A 22,323-nucleotide genomic window follows, 5' to 3' on the forward strand; every position below is an offset into this window, starting at 1 on the left:
CTGATCCTGCACCTCCCTGGGGCAGTTTGTACCTTTGCCCTGAAGTCTGAGTGCTAGAGTCCTGCCCTTCCCTGCCAGCTCAGGAGGCTCCATCCTGTCTATGGCTTTGGCCACAATGTTTGGCACTGTGACATGCCAAGCTTCAGAGTACACCAAGGGCCTTCCTTGTTTGGAGTTACAGGTTCACTCTGGAGAGATGTGTGCAGAGAGACATTTTAGCCCATAGAGCTGCAGGTCTGAGAACCTGTAGTTTGGACTCTGCCATTTTATATTCTGGACTAGAATCATGAACTGTGAAGTTCAGAACTGGCCAGAGTAGACACTTGAGGCTGTTCCTGGAGATGGAAATCATGACACATTGGTGGTGACTGGGCTGTTCAGGTAGCTCTGGGCCAATCCTATTACTCATTTTACAGATGGGGACACTGAGGGCCAGAGGACTTGTGTCCATGATCACACTATTCGCCCGCAAGTGAAAGAAAGTCAGGTCTTCACCCCCAGCTCTGTCCCCAGCCCCATGTTTCTCATATTTACTCAGCCTGCTGCTGTCCCTCTTTGGATGGGTGAGAAATCCCACTGTCTATAGTCATCCCGTGCAGGAAGAAGTTAGATGAGGAGCACTGAACTCATCTCTGAGTATCCCTCCTTGCTCCTGGACTCAACCTTGACAAGTATGTTGGTGGCCCCTTCCTCTTCGAGAGGTTTTAAACTCTTTAGAACTTGGGCTTAACTTCCATGGGAATTGATCTTTTGAATACTTGCAGGATCTAAAGCTACATAATGAGTAAGAAAGTTCCTTCCTGGTCTCTCTCCACTTTGAAAAACACTAACTTCTTTAGATGAGGAGGAAAACTTTTTTGAGACAGAGGTTTGCTCTTGTCGCCCAAGCTGGAGTGCAATGGTGTGATCTCAGCTCACTGAAGCCTCCTTATCCCTGGCCAGGAGTGCAAGACCAAGTGATTCTCCTGCCTCCCAAGTAGCTGGGATTACAGGCACCCGCCACCGCGTCCAGCTAATTTTTGTATTTTTAGGAGAGACAGGGTTTCACCATGTTGGCCAGGCTGGTCTCAAACTCCTGACCTCAGGTAATCCACTGGCCTCGGCCTCCCAAAGTGCTGGGATTATAGGCATGAGCCACAATGCCCACCCAGAGGAGGAAAACTTTTAATGAGTGTCTATTCTAGTGCCATTTAATGGCCTAGTGTTCAGACCCTGATGTTTCAAATCAATCTGTTTCATACTGTGGACTCTGAGTAATAAAGATTCTAAATATTGGAATGGTGTGTAATGCCCAGCAGTGCCTGGTATGTGGTAGACACTCAATAAACATTCTTATTTTTGAATAAGTGATTGTGTAAGATGGGCTCAGTCACTAGCACCTTGACACAAAGTCTTTTCCAACAAATAGACAAACCTGCAAATGAAATATCTAGATACGGAATATACAGACGACCAAACAGGTAAGTGACTGTCAGATGCTTTTGCAGTGTTGTAGCAATGATCCGATCCTCCCTACCCACTCATCTCCTTGTCTTAGCATAGCTGAGACAAGAGATGGGATTTTAAAAATGAACTTTGTTACAAAGGAAGGGAAGACCAAAAGAAAATATAGATAGCAAATATGAGTAACAGGTAGGATTATGACAGGCAAGTTTTGATCTGGTGACATCTCTTAGGAAATCATTCAGGGAGCTCCCCTTTGCACATGAGGAGTGAGGCTCCCGCTGCTCCCATCAGAGAAGGTATGCTCCTGGTCAAATTTCACCATTTTTCCCTACCATTCTTTTTCTGTTTCAGAATCCAAGTAAAGTCCCACATTAGATTTAGCAGTTGTGTCTCTTTTCTCCTCTAGTCTGTGACAGTTCCTCAGTCTTTCCTGACACTGACATTTTTGATGAGTACTGCTCATTTCATTTGTGTTATGTCATTATAAGAATTGATATGAGACCAGGTGCAGTGGCTCATGCTTGTAATCCAAACGCTTTGAGATGCCAAGTGGGGAGGCTTACATGAGGCTAGGTGTGTGAGACAAGCCTAGGCAACATAGCAAGATGCCTGTCTCTAAAAAAAAAAAAAATTGCTGGTGTAGTGGTGTGTGCCTGTAGTCTCTGCTACTCAGGAGGCCGAGGCAGGAGGATCACTTGAGCCCAGGAGTTTGCAGTGAGCTATGATGGAACCACTGCACTCCAGCCTGGGCGACAAAATGAGACACTTATATCAATTATTGTTTTTTGAGACAGAGAATGTCTTGTATTTTTTCATGATAAAACTGAGGTGATGAATTTTTGCCCTGGCTGCTGCAGAGGTGCTGTTGTGTCCTTTTCAGCGTAGCATATCATGGGCACATGATGTCAACATGCCCCATTCCTGATGATGTTAATCTTGATTGCCTGAGCAAGATGGTATTTACTGGGTTTCTCTGCTGCAAAAATACTATTTTTTTTTTTTTTTTTTGCCTTTTGCAATAGATACATTTCTTAGGGGAGATATTTTGAGGCCAATATCCTGTTTCTCTTCAAGTCTTCATCTACTGATGTTAGCATCCAACTGTGGATTTTGCTTGCAATAATTATTACTGTGATGTGTGTCTCCTGGTAATTTTGCATTTCTTGAATTCCTTCAACATCTATTAATTGAAATTCTTCTGTAAGGAAGATCTCTCCCTCTTCCCCACTTATTTATTAATTTATACCACTATGTACTCATGCATATTTACTTTATTACATCTATATTTATTTTTGGCTCAAATTGTTTGCTTTAGCCATTGGAAGCTCCCCCCCCCCCCCCCTTGTCAACTGTGTCATTTTGACATCCCTTTTTTGAGGACTTCCTAACTTTCTGGTACCAAAGTATGCTCATCTTATAGCTTCTCCTGCCTAGGCCTGGAATCAACCACTTCTCCAAGGAACTCTGATTCCTTTTACTGGGAAGTGGTCTATAGAAACCAAGATCTGGATGCTTGGTGTTGTCATTGCTACTGGGGTGTCATCATTCCTAGCTGGGAAATACATGTATGCATACTCACCCATACATACACATATATCTATATTTATTCCTTTTATTTATTCATCTGTATACATATTAAAAACAATTAGTTACACTGATACTTTGGATTCCAAACCAATACCACAAGATTCATTCTATTCTGTCTTCGCTTATTTGTAACTTTCTCCAACAGTGAGAAATCTGGCGCTCATTATCTGTAATGTGTTTACCTCTTTGTTCAGTCCTAATTCACAGGTAAGGTATTCACAGAATTACGAGTCCAAAACCCTGTGAGTAAAGCAGATTTGCTAACTAGAGTACAATATTTACTAGAGTATATAGCATGCAGCTATTTTTGTTTTTAGCCTTAAAGCATCCAAGCAAGGTGTTGTTTTTCACAGTGTTATTTAGGGCAATACTTTTCTTCCCCATCCCCTTCAGTATGGTTATGGTATTAGTTTATAATACATTAGGTTCATTTGTTTCTTTTTGTATTCCATTTTTATTCACTTCCATCCCCTCCTTCCATGCATTTCCCTTATTCCTTAAACATCTATTAATTTTATGTATACAATTAATTGTATACATATTAATCTATGTGTATGTATGTATACGTTACTTGTATGTGTTAATTGTATACATATAATCTATGTGTATGTATGTATACGTTACTTGTATGTATTAATTGTATACATTTATTACATACAATTGTATACATTAAATGTATGCAATTAATACATACAAGTAACGTATACATACATACACATAGATTATATGTATGTATGCATGCATGCATGCATGTATGTAAAACATCACCATGGTTCCAAGAGTCAAAAATATACCAAAAGGTATACTCAGAGAAGTGTCGCTCCCTTCTTATTCCTGTTCCCCTCCTCATTCTTTCCACCCTTTCCCTGTGCCCTGTGGGTCACCAACCTCTATAGTTTCTGGTTTTTCCTTTCTATATTTATTTTGCACTGTAAGCAGATAAATGTATGCTTTCTTTTTAGCAACTTTACTGAGGTGTAATTAACATATTATAATATTCACCAATTTTAATTGTACAAGTCAGTGATTTTTTAGTAAATCAGCTGAATTGTGCAACCATCACCATAATACAAGTATTTTCCTCATCTCAGTAATATTCCTCATGTTCTTGTACAGCAAATCCTCATTCCCAGTCCCAACCTCAAGCAACCAGTAATCTACTCTCTGTATCTGTATATTTGCCTTTTCTGGACATTTCATATAAGTGGAATCATACAATATGTTATCTTTTGTGTTGGATTCTTTCACTTAGCAAAAGGCTTTTGAGGTTTGTCCATGTGGTAGCTTATATCAGCATTTCATTCATTTTTATCATTGAATAGTATTCTATTGAGTGAATATGCCATTTTTTCCCCCCATTTTTCAGTTAATAGGCATTTTGGTTTTTTCTACTCTGGGGCTATTATAAATAATACTGCTGTGAACACTTGCATGAAAGTCTTTGTATAGACATATATTTTCATTTCTTCTGGGTATATACCTAGGAGTGGGATTGCTGGGTATTTGTGTTTAACTTTTTAAGAAACTGCCAAAGAGATAATTTCTTAGATATCACACCAAAGCCACATACAACAAAAGAAAAAGTAGACAAATTGGACTTCATGAAAATTTTAAAGTTTTGTACATCAAAAGACAATATCAACAGAATATAAAGGCAACTCACAGAATAGGTGAAAATATTTGCAAATCATATATCTTATAAGGGATTAATATCCAGAATATGTAGAGAATTCTTAATGTTCAACACTAAAAATCAAATAACCCAATTAAGAAATGGGCAAAATATTTGAACAGACATTTCAGCTAAGATGATATGCAAATGGACAACAAGCCCACGAAAAGATGTTCAACATCTCTAATGATTAGGGAAATGCAAATCAAAACTACAAATGGGAGATACTATTCATATCCATTAGGATGGTTACTATCAAAAAAATAGAAAATAATAAATGTAGGTGAGGATGTGGAAAAATTGGAAGCTTTGTGCACTATTGGTGGGAATGTAAAATGGTGTAGCCACTGTGGAAAACAGTGTGGAAGTTCCTAAAAAAATTAAAAATAAAATTACCATAGGACCCAGCAATTCCCCTTCTGGGTATATACCCAAGAGTGGAAAGCAGGGTCTTGAGGAGATGTTTGTATGCCCATGCTCGCAGCATTATTCACAGTGACCAAGAGGTGGAAGCAACCCAAGTGTCCATTGACAGATGAGTAGATAAGCAAAATGTGTTATGTACAAAATAATGGTTTTGGTTTTTATGTTTTGAGATGGGATCTTGCTATGTTGCTCAGGCTAGTCTCAAACACCTGGGCTCAAGTGATCCTCTCATGTCAGCCTCCCAAGTGGCTGAGATTACAGACGTGATAATGGAATATTGGCCTTAAAAAAGGAAATCCTGTCACATGCTACAACATGGTGGAATCTTGAGAACATTATGCTAAGTGAAGCAAGCCAGTCACAAAAAGACAAATACTGTTTGATTCTACATATACAAGATACTTAGAGTAGTCAAAATCATAGAGTCAGAAAGTAGAATGGTGGTTGTCGGGGCCTGAGGGAAGACAGGGAAGAAGAAATGAGGAGTTATTGTTAAATGGGCATAGAGTTTCAATTCAGATAAAAAGAGTTAGAGAGATGAATGGTGGTGATGGTTTCACAACATTATGATTGTTTTAATTGTATCCAACTGTACATTTACAGAAAGAAAAGAAAAGATACTGCCAAACTGTTGTCCAAAGTGGCTATGCCATTTTACATACCCATCAACATCCTGTCAACAGTGTGTTCCTATTTCTCCACATCCTTGTCAACATTTGTTATTGTCTGTCTTTTTAATTATTACCATTCTAGTGAATGTGAAATGGTATCTCATTGTGGTTTTAATTTGCATTTCCCTAATAACTAATGGCATTGAGCATTTTTTCATGTGCTTATTGGCCATTTGCATATCATCATAGCTGAGATGTCTATTCGAGTATTTTGCCCATTTTAAAATTAGGCTGTTTATCTTCTTATTGAGTTGTAAGAGTTCTTTTTCAGTTCTTCATAAGGTATGTGATTTGCAAATATTTTCTACCAATCTGTGGCTTGTCTTCATTTTCTTAATGATACCGTTTGAAGAGCAAAAGTTCTTAATTTTGATAAACTCCAGTTTATTAATTTAAAAAATTATGATTGTGTATTTGGTATTATATCAAAGAAATTTTAACCTCATCCAATGTCCTAAAGATTTTTCTCTTTTTCTCCTTTTTTTTTGAGATAGAGTCTTGCTCTGTCACCCAGGCTGGAGGACAGTGGTGCGATCTTGGCTCACTGCAGTCTCAATGTCCTGGGCTCAGGCAGTCCTCCTGCCTCAGCCTCCCAAGCAGCTGGGACTACAGGTGTGCACCACCACACCCGGCTAATTTTGTTTATCTTTTGTAGAGATGGGGGTCTCACTATGTTGCCCAGGCCAGCAACTCCTGGGCTCAATTGATCCTCCTGGCTTAGGCTCCCAAAGTGCACCCAAACATCATGCCCAGCCATCCCAATATGTTAAAGAGTTTTCTCACATATTTTTTCTTAAAAGCTTTATATTGTTAATGCTTACATTTGGATCCCTGATCCATTTTGAGTTGATTTTTGTGTATGGGATAAGATAAGGGTCTAAAATCATCTTTTTGAATATGGATATCCAATTAGCCCAGTGCCATTTGTTGAAAAGGCAAGCATTTATCCCAATGGATTACCTTAGTACTTTTGTTTAAAATCAAGTGGCCACAAGTAGAAGGATTTATTTGTGGACTCTCAGTTCTGTTCCATTGATCTATATATCTGCCTTTATGCCTGTACCATGCTGTCTTGATAACTGTAGGTTTATAGTAAGTTAAAGTCCCCCAAATTTGTTTGCCTTTTTCAAAATTGTTTTTGCTCTTCTGAGTCTTCTGTATTTCCATATAAATTTTACGATAAGCTTGTCAAGTTCTGCAAAAAAGTATCCTGAAATTGTGTGTGTTTTATATCTTCTTATTTCTTACATGAAGATAACATATTACAGATACTCTTTTAATTTTTATTTTTTTCATTTAATAGTATATCCTAGAAATTACTCCAAATCAGTTCATAGAGATCTTCCTCATTCTCTCTCTCTCTCTTTTTTAAATAGCTGCATGGTAGTCCATGGAGTAGAGGTACCATGATTTGTTAAACTATTCTTCTATGTGTGGAAACTTAGTGTGTTTCCAGTATTTTGTCATTAGAAATAACACTGCAGTGAATAACCTTGTGCATATTTGTTTTCCTATTGTTAGAGATGTATTTTCAGGTAGATTCCTGGAAGTGGAATGGCTGGTTAAAAGGTAAGTGCATATGTTTTCACATCAAATAAATAGCACTTGTCTGGTTTACTTCTGTTTTATTCCTCAGACATTGATGAATGTGGAAATGAGCTCAATGGAGGCTGTGTCCATGACTGTTTGAATATTCCAGGCAATTATCGTTGCACTTGTTTTGATGGCTTCATGTTGGCTCATGATGGTCATAATTGTCTTGGTAAGGAAGGCATTTGGAAATGGCAGTTCTCCTTCACTCTCCCACCCCTTGCTTTCCCTTGGTGAAGACCTCCTCGTGAAGACAAAAACGGGCTCAGAGCCTTGTGTTTTCTGCTTCCTTGGAAGTCAGACTCCGTGATAGAAAATGAGGTAAAATGTTTTAGTTTTATGTGATCATTCATAACATAAATCTTCTGTTAGTCCAAGGAGATGGGTGACATTGTCATTACTATTTATTGACTTTCTAGCATTGACTTGTCACCTTTTAGGATCTTTGGTCTTGTGTTGAGAGTCCTGACTTATAACCATTTTTTTCAATGTTGTAAGTGTTTCTATTTTAGAATTTGGAAAAACTCCTTGTCCTGAAGACTCCAAATGTGTGCTGGGGTTACAGCCAGCTAGACCCCGCTTTTTTTCTTGAAAAAGAGAGAAACTAAAACAGAAATCTTCCATGAACATCTTCCTAGTATCCCACAAAACAGAAACATCTGTTGGAGTTTTAGTCCCTGAGTTAGAGACTACAAAGAGAGTTGTTTACATTCATTCCTTATGCCAGGAATAAAACAGAACTTAGAAGGAACTAGCAACTGCATGGGGTTGAGTGCTGGATAGTCTTAGAGGATGCAGCACTCCTGGCAGGTAGGTATTTGTGGTTTGCTTTTTAAGGCTGGTATTAGTTGTACAGGAGAACATCACGGGAAAATATGGCATCAGCGTCCTTTGACACTCACAACCCTTCGTATAGATAACCTGCTGAGGTCTACTTGGCCAACTAAGGAGCAGCGGAGCCAGGCCCTGGCTCTGCGGGGACAGCGATTTGGACACCCCCTTATAGTGTGGTAGGAATGGCCCTTTGATTAAATGCTTTGAGATATGCATAAAAGGAACTAGAAAAAGTCCAGGCAGAACTTGTGTGTTGCGTGTTGGGGCTCTGGAGTGGAGGAGAGGTTATTTCTATTTGGGACTTAACCCTCATATGACCTTTATCCCACGTCAGTGTCACCTGGAGCTCCATCCTGATGGACTCTGTTATTCCCTGTCTGTGCCCTGTGTGAGAGATCAGGCTTTGGGTGACACATCATGTGACTTTCCAAGCCTGCAGCTGTCAGTAAGACTTGATTGCAGGTGAGGGAACCAGTAACCTTCTAGGCAGTGAGTACCACAAAAAGGCATATTTGAAAGACAATCATAAGAGCAGGAATCAATATTAATTAAAAACTCAGACAAATGAAATCACTTTCAGTGTGTGATTTGTTGGGAGGCATACCACATGAGTTGCTTTTTTTTTTTTTCCCTCCATTTTCAGGGGGAAATTTCCCTTTGATTTGTCAACGAGGGTATTTGGAGGATGCATATCTGATGGCAGACTTCGTCATTACTGTGGTGCCGTAATCCACAGCCTGGGGTCGGGGAGAAGGATGAGGTTCCTAAGAGCAAGAAACAAACAGGGGCTAGGAATCTGGGCCAGGGTGGTGGGCGGCTCTGAGTATCGGCCTGCTTGGAAACCCTGAAGGCAGAGTCTTTTCTTGCCTTTGCCAATAACACAGATATTATTAACACAGAGTATCTCCATTTCCCCCTGTGGGATCTCTTTGTGGACTCGGTAGCAAGGATCTACCTTGTGGAGAGACCTTGAGCATCTACTGAGTATTTCTGAAGGGGGTAAGCACTCTTTAAAAGGAAGGCACAAGAAAATGAAGTACATTTAGAAGAGTAGGACCATCACACGTAGACACTTCCCCACCATTCAGACTTGAAAGGGCTGATCCAGTTTGTGGCAAGAAAGAAGCTCAGAGCCCTCACGTCTCCTGAGTTCTCTGGGATGACCCCTTCAATCTCCTCAGCCTCCTAACCACACATTAGCCACAAATATATTAGCTAGAAGACACAAGGTACAAACACCACTTAGCTTCGGCACTAAACACAGAGCACTTCAAGATCCTGAATGCCTGCAAGTCTGAAAAACGAAAGGCAGCTCTTCTATACAGCTCACCCCATCTGCATTCAGTTTCTATTTTTGGAGTGTCTGGGATCTCATCATAGCTATTTGGCTTTGTAACAGTGGTTCTCAACCCTGGCCGCACACTGGAACCACCTGAGAAGCTTAAAAAACACCACCACCTAGACTTCATGCAAGACTGGCTCTGTCAGTATCTCTGGAGGTGGCACCCAGGCATCAGGGTTCTGACACATAGCCAGGGTTGGGAACCACTGTTTTATGGTCTGGAGAAGCTCACCAGCTTAGTGATAGATATCTTCGTACATGGACACACACTTTTGTATTTATCCAACCAGAGAGCATCAGCCAGCTAAATGACACACTTCTGATTGCTTTCGAGAAAAGAAATTGGGGGTTAAATGTGGGATGGGGGTGTGGCAGCTCAGAGGGGAGCACACCTTTACTCGCAGCCAATCCAGGAGTTGGTGTTCAGTGAGACTGACCTCTCCTACTCACCTTGAGTCTTGCTGCGGAACACCTAAGCCAGGTGTGTTCCAGCACAGCTCATCCTCTGGAATGTGCTTCCTTCACCCTGTGGCATAGACAAGGGCAAGTTTGTTAGGCTTCAGGGGATGGCTTGAGTCCCATCAGTTTAGTCAGACATCTGCTCAGTAGTGTGGGAGGACAGATGACTATAAGATCTGAAGCTTGAAACCAGATAACAGATATTTAAATGTGAGGTGTTTTTATTATTATTATTATTATTATTATTATTATTATTATTATTATTATGGATACGCACAGGAGCTAGTGATTGGCACATGAGAAATTAGACTGGAGAAAATAAATTGCTTTTATATCAGCCTTTGAGCCTTTATTGTCCGAAACTTTTCTGGAAGTTTCTCTTCTTTGACTCGGGTGATGCTATCCTCTCCAGCTTGTTTGTTCATGCATTTCATAGTTAATGAGCACCTGCTGTCTTCCAGGGCTGTGCTAATTGAAACAAAAATCTCTGTCCTCAAGGAGTTTGCAATCTAGTAGAGGTAGATGAGTAAAGGATTTTGAGGCTGCAAGTCAGTAAGTGTATCAATATAGCTGTGCACAGGGTATCACAGGCAGAGTGGGAGGAAGGTCCCCTAAGGCTACCCTGACAGTGTGCAGAAGGCTTCCTCCCTCCCTACCTCTCTGCTGGCTCCTTCCCTAGAGGCTCTTGGGACTCCTGCCATCTCCTCTGCCTCCTCCCTGTGCTAGCTGTGGCTGTTGCAGATGCATGTGTGAAGCTAGACTCCCAGACTGCCCATTCTTCCCCTCCCTCTGTCCTGCTCTCAGCCGCCGCCTTGTATTTCTCAAAGTGAAAGGCCGGACTCTCTCCCCTACTCTAGTGGTTCTCAGCTGCTTCCCAAAATAAGTAGGCACTTCTTTGCCTGGTATTCAGGATCCCGCAGTGTGACCACAGTCTGTCCTCCCAACTGTATCTCCTGTAACCTCCCTCCATGTGCCCTATGCTCCAGCCAAATGGGCTGACCTACTGGTATCTGAATGTTCTCCATGCCTCCCAGCCTTTGTGCTACTGCTCACGCTGTCTTCCACCTCTAATTGCTTCTCTCCTGATTTATAATTGGACAATTCTAAGCGCCCATCTTTTATTAGCTTATTCTTGATTCATCCTGATACCTCAGGACCAGATGTGATTTCTTTCCTTTGTACCAGCTTTTACCTTATATCAGAATCATTTGTATATTTGTCTCTTGCTGAAGAGCATGCTCCTAGAGAGAAGGATTTTTTTTTTTTTTTTTAGATGGAGTTTCACTCTGAGGCCCATGCTGGAGTGCAGTTGCATGATCTCGGTTCACTGCAACCTCCACCTGCCGGGTTCAAGTGATTCTCCTCCCTCAGCCTCCCAAATAGCTGGGATTACAGGCATATGCCACCATGCCCAGCTAATTTTTGTGTTTTTAATAGAGATGGGGTTTCACCATGTTGGCCAGGCTGGTCTTGAATTCCTGACCTCAGGTGATCCACCTGCTTTAGCCTCCCAATGTGCTGGGATTATAGGCGTGAGCCACCACACCTGGCCAAGGGAAGGAATTTTATCTTCCTTATCTATATTTTGCTGTCTCCTCTAGCACCATGCTTTGGAAAGAGAAGGTGTTCAACAAATATTTACTGAGCTAATTGATCCATGTGGTGGTCCTGGCCAAGTGAGCCCCAGACCCATAAGGACTGGGTAATTGTCTGTGGACCTCACTGGCTTTGATTCAGAAAGCTTCTGTGGTGCAGGGACATGAAGAGGGACCTCATCTTTGCTTAGCAGGGCCCCTGAGCTGCTGGGTGAGGTGGGGCATTTGAAACAGTCACCAAAGCGGAGGCTAATCCCTCTCTCCCTCCAGATGTGGATGAGTGCCTGGAGAACAATGGCGGCTGCCAGCACACCTGTGTCAACGTTATGGGGAGCTATGAGTGCTGCTGCAAGGAGGGGTTTTTCCTGAGTGACAATCAGCACACCTGCATTCATCGTTCAGAAGGTACCTCTGCCCCGCTGTGGATGGGGGCGGAGTCACATCTGAGACCCCCTCCCTTGGCGCACATGCACACACACTGACTCTAGGGGGGAAGCACAGGGTATAGAAAGTCTGGAGGCCTGAGTCTAGATGCCACTGCCGGCTAACCGTGGGCAAGTTATTCAAACTTCAACTTCCTCACCTGGCAAAATAGGTGCACTGCACTGGGTGAGCTCTGAGGTCCTTTCAAACTCTCACATTCTCTAATTCTAATCTTTACATAGAATACATTTCAAATATGACTAGATGTCTCAGGAGCAATATAGAGGATGATCTGCCAAGTTTTTCAAAAAGGTGCTGAAAACCACAGCACCAGTATGAGCCTGCCCCCTGCTCTGGGTTGGTAGAGAGGAGGCTGGATCCTTCTCATGCAGACTTTCAATGAAGTGCCCTGTTTCCAGCCCCAAGCTAGATCTGGCCCCTCCATGTTTTGCATTTTTGAGCTCTGAGGGGCAGAAGGGCTCCTTCTCTGGATTCTCCGTGCTGTGGTTTCCTTCACCTATGTCACCATTTACCATTCCTCTGTAAATTTGCCAGAAACTCTTCTCTTCTGATGTCCTTCTTTTCATTCTCTTTGCTTTGAGTTTATACCTTTTTTCATTCTTCTGTTACTTAGTTGATTCTTGAGAGGAAGATACATTAAGTACATGTGGCCAATCAGGTATTTTTAACTGAATGTCATCCTTTTATCTCTTCCCTGCTCTTTCTTAAGTTGAAGAGTCACATTTTGGTGGCTGTGTTTCTCTTGGAGTTGCATCTGCCTATTTTTAGGGGAAGAGCCCTAAATACTAGCCTATTAACCCCTTTGGCCATGTGCTGCTTAGTCTTTCCCATTACTTAAGAATGAGGTCATTTTAAGTTCTTCTACTGTTTAATCACAAATTTGTAGATTGTTTTAATCCTGGTCTTGGTAACTTTTCAAGGGTTTCTTTATGGAAGATGATTTTTGTCTCATTTTCCAAGGATGGTGGCTCACACCTTATACCTAACTGGAATACCTGTTTGGGTACTAAGAAAAATCGTCAGAGGAATCCCCAGGGGCCAATGGATTTGATGGTTATCATCACCCTGAGTCTGCTCATTCTCAGCGTTTGGGGCAGGGAAGTCACACACACTGGCTTTGATCAGGCATATTTCTTATCTTGTGCCAGGTGTGGCCCTTGATAAAGTAGCAGTTGGGTTTCATTTTCCTGCTAGGTTCTCTGGGGTCATTGGTGTGCCCTGCACTCTTGTCCGATGCAGGCCAAATTTGAGGTGGGAATGAATTAGGAGGCCAGTGGCACAGAGTGATCCAAATCTCAGGGCATCTCTCCTTTTGATTGCTCCCAGCTGCTTCCTGGGGAGTTACTTTGGCTTCTTCTGCAGGTGGCTGGGGAGGGATGTGGGACCTGCAGGTTAAAGCCATCGCTTGAGCCCTCGCAGTCTGGTCCCAGCTAGTTACAAAGCAGCTGGTAGCGATTAAGATCACCCCTTATCCTTGCACTTCCAGAGCCCTGGCTCAGTCCTGCAAACCTCTGGACTCTTAGCCTATGAGGACACAGGCTCCTCATAACAGAAGCAAATACAAATGCAGTTCCTTTCTGCAAACTGTGTTTTCTAAATTTTCTACAATTCAGACATTCTTGGATCCCCTGAAGAGTATTTAAAGTGAACGCTTTTGTCTGGAACTAAAACCAAAATCCAAGAATTTGAGTTGTGGTCTGGAAGTGTTCTCTGTGATTTTCTGTTGTGTTTCAACCTGACTGCTTGGCAAATTCATGGGAGTGTCAGCCAACGGATTATAGCAATTGGTAACGGAGAACCTTTGCATCCTAGCATTTTGATTCTTCAAATAGAACAGCCTGTAAAAAGTTTTCTTCTAGGATTTTCTCTCTGATGTGCACATTAAACTATGCAACTGTAGGCTTAACAACCCACAGTGGATACCTTAAAAGTGATTGAAAGAAGGCAACATAGGAAGCTAGTATTTTCTATTGCTGTTGTTTTTAATAATTATTTACAAAATGTTCTTTAATATAGGGCATCGTAATCATTGACTCTCAGGGAAAGCTCAAGACATTGATTTTTTTTTTTTTTTTTTTTTTTTTTTTTCTTTTGATTCTCCAAAGCTGTGATAAAGAGACTGTGTGTTTTCACCCATATAATGAGGGTAGGCTGGAGAGAAACACATCATCCCCGGCCTGCCTTTGTTCCTATTCATGGCTGCTCAGGCTCTCAGAATGAGAGCTCCTCTTTTGTTTTGTGTGTTCTGAGAATATTTAGATGGTGTACTGATGCCTTTTCAGGGCGACGGGGAAGGTGTCAGGGTAGCAAAGTGGAGGCTGTGCTTTCGGCAGGGCCTGTTACCCATTTTAGGTCACGCTTTCCTCCCAGTTCACATGGCGTATTTTTATTGGGTTTCCAGAAATAATCTTCAGTGGAGCCCTGATCTTGGGGTGCACCAGAATGGGGGATTTCCAGTGTTTCCGAGCTGTTTCCCTTATGGTGAACAAACCGTCCTGGACGTGACAACCAGGCCAGTTTTGGAAAGAGCTAGGGCCATTTGCTGGGCTGCCTAGTTTGGAACAAATTAATGTACTCTCCCCAGCAGTGGTCTTTCTTTAAGTCAGGGTGCTATGAAAGGCTTTGAGGTCACCTCTTGAAAAGCCATCAGCAATTCCAGAGCCATTTAAGTCTCTGTTACCTCTTGGTAACTTCAGGTGTAGCTTGATGTGGTAGGACATCAGGTGGCAGCTTCTCTGTGTATCATAATGGCATCTGGCACACAGGCATTCTTATGAAATATTTCTTGTGTAGGTGAGTTACTCTGAGGCAGTAAAGGTCACTTTGTAAATGTCTTAACGGTCTTGTAAACAGAGTGAAAAAGCAGCAGCAGCTGGCCTGTTTGGGGGTGTACTTTCCAGGTGTTCCTGCCCCCATTTCTTGGGCACTATTATATTTACACCTGAGCACTGGTTATTCCCCATGCTTTGCTGACCCAAGGACAAACACAATGCTTTCTGGGCCTTTTCAGAAAGACAGGACACTGCTTCTAGAGGCAGCTGTCACCTCCCATGCCATCTCAGTACTGGGGAGCAAATCACATCTTCGGAAAAAACCAGTCAGAGCAAGAGAAAGTTCTCCACCAATCCAGTGCAAGTCTCTTTCTGTGTTAATTGACAGCCACCCTTGGCATGGATGAATGAATCCCAGCAACCAGCAGACTCAATGCTGGAGTGCAGACAGCTCATAACTGTCAGGCAAAAGAGCAAGAGGATTTTAAGAGAGACTCTTGAAAGTATGGGATACATTAACTCTTGCACTGTCTTTTGGAATAGGAATGGCATCTGTTTGTATTAAAACAATTGTTCCAGTTAAGCACAGTTTGACAGCTCTGGCATGGGAGCTGGAGAGAGAACTTTGACTTCATTAGAATCTGTTGGCTAAAGTTTTAGGGGCATAATATAGAAGAGTGTTGGATTCTAGAGAAGTGAAAGCAACCTTTTTGTACTCGTGTTGAAATCAGTGCCTTTCTAGTATTAGAGTGTCTCGTCAGTAGAGAGCCAATGACAACCAAGTCCCTACTCTCAGAGATGTTTTAGAGTTACATTGCACAAATGCAAAGAAGCAACATAGGAACAGGTAATTAATAATGCAGTATAAACTGAGCAGATGTCTTGAAAATACTCTAGGGTATGAAAAGAATTCCTTCAGGATGCTGGCAGGCAACAGGATCTCAAAGAATTGGTTTTGAGATGAGGCAGAATGCTGGTAAACCACACAGGCAGTTACCTTGCTAGTGCCCCTCATGTAGATGTATGCCGGGCCCTGCGGGAACAGAAGCAGGTGTTCCCTGCCCACCATCGTACTACAAGGTTGAGCTAATCGAAATTTACTGTATACCTCAAAAGAATTGTACAGCAGCTACCACACACATGAGCACACTCCCTCCTTCTCTCTCTGTCTCCTCTCTCCCTTGCTCTGTTCTTGTTGTTGTTGCTGTGTGATGCCGTCTGTCAGAGGCTTACGTCCTGAGGGAAGGACCAAGGGAGTGGCTGAGGGTGGTCACAGAAGACAGATCCCTGGGCATGTGACCCATATGAGGATGCCAAAATGCCGCAGTCACACTCACCTCTGAAGGGCAGGATTGGTTGGGGTAGAGAGGGGCGTTGAAATGTTTTGAAAATTATCTTCAAGAGTATGTGAAAAATTGAGAATCTTGATCATTCTATCTGCACATTTCTTAGGAGGATTCTCCTTTTCTCTTTACATTCTTGATCAGCTCTTGGGTAAAGACATGGCAGAGATAAGAGCATGAGTGCCAGTTCCTGGGGTCAGCAGGCTCTGATCCTGCACCCAGTAAAGAGCTCCAGTGTATTGGGAAGGCTCCCATCTTGTTAGGAGAGTTGAGACATCATATCTCTTGGGTGACAGAAGAAATTTTTCATGTCTATTAATTGGCCTAGGTTGACTTTAATGACATATACTTTTCAAATGTGGGGCTGATGGAGACCTAGGCAGACAGGTCTGTGGGCCACCCCTTAGCCCTTTGCCTCTCTCCCAGGTCTCAGGATTCTGACCACAGCCTAGTCACCTGTTACACACTGCTGTTTTTCAGAGGGCCTGAGCTGCATGAATAAGGATCACGGCTGTAGTCACATCTGCAAGGAGGCCCCAAGGGGCAGTGTCGCCTGTGAATGCAGGCCTGGTTTTGAGCTGGCCAAGAACCAGAGAGACTGCATTTGTAAGTATGGGCGGGTGCACACCTGCCATGGGAACCATCGTATTCCACAGGCTGCCTTCTGTGGCCCAGTTCAGAAGCATCACCTCATGGCACGGCTGCAGCAGCAGGGAAGACAGTTACCACAGGATACCGACCTCTACCAAGTACTTGTTCACTGCAGAAGGGTGGTCTCCCTTAGGGAAGGGAAATGGCATTTTAAAAGGAACTCATCAGGAGAAAATGAAATTCAGGAGTAAGGAGCGTGAATGTTGGGGGGCAGTTCTCCCTGTTCCCACAGAATAAAACCAAATTTCCTCATCTGGCAATCACAGCTCTTTGCCACTGGGCCCTGCTTCCCTTATAAACCTCATCTGCCTCCTTTCCGCAGACACTACTCCCCTTACCTTTGGAGAACAGCCCAAATTCTTTGATGCCTCCAGGCCTTTCCCAAGCCCTCCTTCCTTCCTGGCATGGTGGACTCTCACTCAACCTTCAATATTCTGTTTAACTTCTAATAAGGATAAGCATAATAGCTACCTTTTGGTGGGGAATTTATTGTGTGCAAAGGCTTGTCTCAAGATGTGCCATATCCCATTTAATTCTTACAAGCACCACCCTGTGAGTTCAGTATTATTACACTCATTTCAGTTGGCAAAGTTGTGCAGAAGGTGAAGCAACAAGGTCACACAGGGAGTTAGTGGCAAATAAGTGTTCAAACCCCGGTCTGTTTAGCTCTAAAGCTGTGCTCTTAATCCCTTGCTACCATCCTCTGCTATCAGAAGCCTCCTGGGTGCTTCAGACAGGGCAGCCATTTTGTACTTTGGCTCCCTGAGTTGACTTGCGTGTTGATGTGTCTGTCTCCCCAGCTATGAGCCCCTCCAAGTCAGGGACCTTGTCTCATCTTTCCACTCAGTCCTCCCTTAGTGCCTGCTATGGAATGTGCTCAGTACACTTGTGTTTAATGAGTGGGTGAATGAGTAGTCTACACCATCGGGCTGCACCCCTGCACCACGATTGTGGTAACAAAACTCCACCTGGGAACAGGAAACCACTGGCAATTCATGGTGTTCCTAAACCACAATTTATGCTGGGGGAAGCACTGAGGGGTTCCCTTTAGGAACCTTCCCAAAGCCATGGACAGAAGACCCCTGCCATTTGGTGGGGATGGTGGTTTATGGTGAGTAAGAGATGAGGGGACAGTTTCACTGGTGAGGGACTTCTCTCCATTGTCTCCCTCACAAAGTAGAGTGCTGCCTCAAAACTGTCCAAGCCAAGGCTGGTGCCACCATCACACTCAAGCAACAGGTTCTGACAGGCCCTTAGGGCCCCTCAAAGTCAGGCTGTCCCTGAGGGCATCCAGTGAGCTAGCAGAGTGGAGACCATTTTCCCACCTCCAGATCTTCAAAAGGAAGACCCAGGCCCTCCAAGACTCACCTGTGGGGCGAGACCCTCAACATTTCAGTCTTTCAGGGGACAGTTGCTGAAGGGGGTGGGGCGCCTGTAAGCTTGTTTTTAAAGATTTTAAATGTCAGTAAGATATCACTGCTCAAATGATATTATTATATTATTAACATTTTTTAATTTTAACTTTAACATTATTAACATTTTAACATTATAACTTTTTTTTTTTTTTTTTTTTTTGACGGATTCTTTTTTTTTCATCCAGGCTGGAGTGCAGTGGCCGGCTCTCAGCTCACTGCAAGCTCCACCTCCCGGGTTAACGCCATTCTCCTGCCTCAGCCTCCTGAGTAGCTGGGACTACAGGTGCCTGCCACCTCGCCCAGCTAGTTTTTTGTATTTTTTTTAGTAGAGACGGGGGTTTCACTGTATTAGCCAGGATGGTCTCGATCTCCTGACCTCGTGATCCGCCCGTCTCGGCCTCCCAAAGTGCTGGGATTACAGGCTTGAGCCACCGCACCCGGCCTTTTATAACATTTTTAACATTAACATATATTATTTAACATTTGAGGAGTTAACAAAGAAAAAATAAGATCTAGAATCTCACCACTTAACCAGCTGTTTCAATTTTTTCATATTCCTATTTAGTTGTTCATATGCATATACAATTTTTACATAGCTATAATCACAGGATACCACAAATATGTAATTAGTTCTTTTGAATTAGAAAAATTACAAAGGGTCTATGTAAAATGCAACACTCCAAAGCGTATAAAGAAAACATTCAGTTTTCCCCCTCCCATTTCCCTTGCCAGAGGTAACCGCGGTTTACAGTTTGATGAATAGATAGTTTTGTAGTTGGCTTTTTTTTTTTTTTGGCCTATCATCAATGCATTCATATATAGTCTTGATAATTACCAGTTAATGTCACATTAATTGTGTGCAGAATCATCCTGTGATTATCCTTCCTTCTAACTAATCGAGATTGAATCTGATGAGAGAAATTCTGACATATATGTACAAATTAAATATTGTCTGTTTTATTCCAGCATAAAGTGCTATAGCATTTCCCAAACCCCAGTACAGCTGTATTAATAGGTAAAGTTCTCTAAATAGAACAAAGCAGTAGTCTAGAATCTCTTGCTATGATTTCCCTTATTAATAAAAATCTCTCCCCCAATTCTCCCATCTCCCTCTTCCTGTATGACTTTGTTTAAACCCATGTTTCAGCATTTCTATGATTTGTGTTGTAACTATCTGCCTACACAGATACCACAGGGTCTGCCTCGGAGTTATGTCTTCCGTGTACCATGCCTGGCATGCACTAGGTGCTCAAATACTTGCAGAATGAAAATCAGAGTTTCTCTGGAGCAAACACAGCCCTGTGTTTGTGGAAATCTCAGTGCTTTATGTATTGATTCATTTTACTGTCAGTGACCTGTAACCATGGGAACGGTGGGTGCCAGCACTCCTGTGAAGATACAGCTGATGGCCCAGAGTGCAGCTGCCATCCACAGTACAAGATGCACACAGATGGGAGGAGCTGCCTTGGTGAGTGGTAACCCTAACACTGAGTGAGGGTCTGCCCCAGCCTGCCCGTCCCTACCCCTGCCCCTTAATGGTGTTTAGCACAGATGCAGGCTATTTCCGGTGCATTTGCCCCCACTTCACATGCTGCAGTGGGAGCGGTCTAGGTCTGTGGGGAAGGCCCCTCTCTCCGTGTGTGACCTTGGAAAGCCCTTCCTCCTCTCCTGGACTAGGCTGCTCCTAACGCTGGTATTCCAGAGACTGGTACAACACATCCCAAGAGGCCAGGGCAGCATGAAGTTAGAGCTGTTTGTGATGATGCAGCACTTCTGGCCAGCAGGAGCCAGGGCTGCATATTTCTGGCAGGGTGCCTGCCTTGCCCTTCATGGTGTATCCTTCGCTACCTCCATTTTAGAGGTTTCCAGGCCCAAGGCTCTTTTTGTCCTCGACTCAGGAGACTGGAGTGAATCTGAAGCTTGCATTCCCTAGTGTCTCTTTGGTCAGTGCAATATACCTCCAAAATCTTTTCCATGTTTAATGTTTGCTAAGGATCTGCGGCCCTTTGACATGCTGTGTCTCCCACAGAGCCTCATTACGACACATTTTTATGCGTGAACAGAGTCACATATCTTACATTGCTCTTGTGTCTGGGATTTCAGCAAACACGGTTGTATAGGGAATGAGCAATCTAACTCATTCAGTCTGAGAACTGTGCTCTTTTGCTTCTCTTGTAGAGCGAGAGGACACTGTCCTGGAGGTGACAGAGAGCAACGCCACATCCGTGGTGGATGGGGATAAACGGGTGAAGCGGCGGCTGCTCATGGGTAGGTGCCTTCACTCCCCTTCCTTGGCCACTGCCATTGTCCCTTTCCCTCCCCAACTTATTGCATCAGACCTGAACTTGGGAGCCACATGCCCTCAGACCAGCTGGACTGGGGTGAGCAGTTCCTGTGAACCAGGATGTGTGTCTTTTCTTCCCCAGTGTTGTTGCTTAATCACCAACCAAGCAAGACCCCTGGTCTCGCCATCAGAATAATCAGGTTAACATCCCAATGCAGCCCCCACCTAGCTGTAAGGCTTGGCAAACTGCCCTGAGGCTGTGTCTCTTGGTCTTTCTACCTCTTAGGGCCAGTGTGTCGCACATTTTCATACTGCTATAAAGAACTGCCCGAGACTGGGTAATTGATAAAGAAAAGAGGCTTAATTGACTCACAGTTCCACATAGCTGGGGAGGCCTCAGGAAACTTACAATCATGGTGGAAGGCAAAGGGGAAGCAAGGTACCTTCTTCGCAAGGTGGCAGGAAGGAGAATAAATGCAGGAGGAACTACCAAACACTTGTAAAACCATGAGATCTCATGGCCTCACTCCATCATGAGAACAGCATGGGGGAACCGCCCCCATGATCCAATCACCTCCACCTGGTCTCTCCATTGACACGACGGGATTATGGGGATTATAATTCAGGGACAATTATAATTAATTGTCCCCCTGAATTGGGGACATATAATTAAAATGTCCCCCTGAATTAGGGACATAAAGCCTGACCATATCAGTTGGGATGCTCAATTAAAATAATAATATGGAAAGGTGCCCAGAGTCCAGTGCCTGGGACTGAGTGAGTGGTCAGTGAAGTCAGCTGTCTACCTCTGAAGCAGCCTCTAGCTCAGAATGGTGGCTAGTCTTCTTTTGTGTCCACTGACTCTTCTATTTCTGACTCAGCTGATGATAATGGTAGAAGAGATGAGGCCGGGCGCGGTGGCTCAAGCCTGTAATCCTAGCACTTTGGGAGGCCGAGACGGGCGGATCATGAGGTCAGCAGATGGAGACCATCCTGGCTAACACTGTGAAACCCCGTCTCTACTAAAAAATACAAAAAACTAGCCAGGCGAGGTGGCGGGCGCCTGTAGTCCCAGCTACTCGGGAGGCTGAGGCAGGAGAATGGCGTAAACCTGGGAGGTGGAGCTTGCAGTGAGCTGAGATCCAGGCCACTGCACTCCAGCCCGGGCGACAGAGCAAGACTCCGTCTCAAAAAAAAAAAAAAAAAAAAAAAAGAAGAGATGAATGGACAGGGGCAGCACTTGGCTGTGGGACAAGGGAAGTCCTGCCTGAAGGTCCAGCAGTTAAGCTGGAGATGAGCAGAAATAGAGGTGGTGGCCGTGGGGGTGGGAGTCAGACAGATCCTTTGGCATGTTACTCCTTCTGGAGAAAGTTTGGCTCAACCTAAATAAAACCCATCTTTTGACAGTTTCTGAATTTAACAGTCAGGCAACATATCATACAGCCTTTAGTTACCAAGCAGGTAACCTTTCTGAGCTCTTTAGAAATTATAATTTTTCATTGTCTTAAGTGAAAATAGTATATATGAATAACATAGAAACTTAATTACTTCTGGGCTTGTAATGAAACGCATCATTTCCTTGTCTCATAACTTCCCATTTCCTCATCCCATTTGCCAGAGGCAACAATATTCAATTCTTCGAACTGTTTCTTCTTCTGACTCCTCCTCCCCCATATTTCTGAAAAATGAAGGGCATACAGTTATTATTTTCTTCTTTTTTTTCTTTTCTTTTTCTTTTTTTTTTTTTGAGACAGGGTCTCACTCTGTTGCCCCCAGGCTGGGGTGCTGTGGCG

The 22,323-nt window shown here is 43.3% G+C and overlaps 1 protein-coding gene across 4 annotated transcripts in view; it reads left to right on the forward strand.

Moving 5' to 3' along the window:
* The window catches only part of SCUBE2 (signal peptide, CUB domain and EGF like domain containing 2), a 73,484-nt gene that overhangs the window by 2,195 nt on the left and 48,966 nt on the right, over nucleotides 1-22,323 (forward strand). For all 4 annotated transcript variants that reach the window (XM_031933960.1, XM_023189912.3, XM_023189911.3 and 1 more), the window contains exons 3-7: nucleotides 7,439-7,564; nucleotides 11,893-12,027; nucleotides 16,661-16,786; nucleotides 19,598-19,714; nucleotides 20,425-20,514. In XM_031933960.1, coding sequence (XP_031789820.1) covers nucleotides 7,439-7,564; nucleotides 11,893-12,027; nucleotides 16,661-16,786; nucleotides 19,598-19,714; nucleotides 20,425-20,514 — 594 coding nt within the window. The remainder of the gene's footprint in view (nucleotides 1-7,438; nucleotides 7,565-11,892; nucleotides 12,028-16,660; nucleotides 16,787-19,597; nucleotides 19,715-20,424; nucleotides 20,515-22,323) is intronic.

The sequence above is a fragment of the Piliocolobus tephrosceles genome, chromosome 13 (assembly GCF_002776525.5).
Source record: "Piliocolobus tephrosceles isolate RC106 chromosome 13, ASM277652v3, whole genome shotgun sequence".
NCBI lineage: Eukaryota > Metazoa > Chordata > Mammalia > Primates > Cercopithecidae > Piliocolobus > Piliocolobus tephrosceles.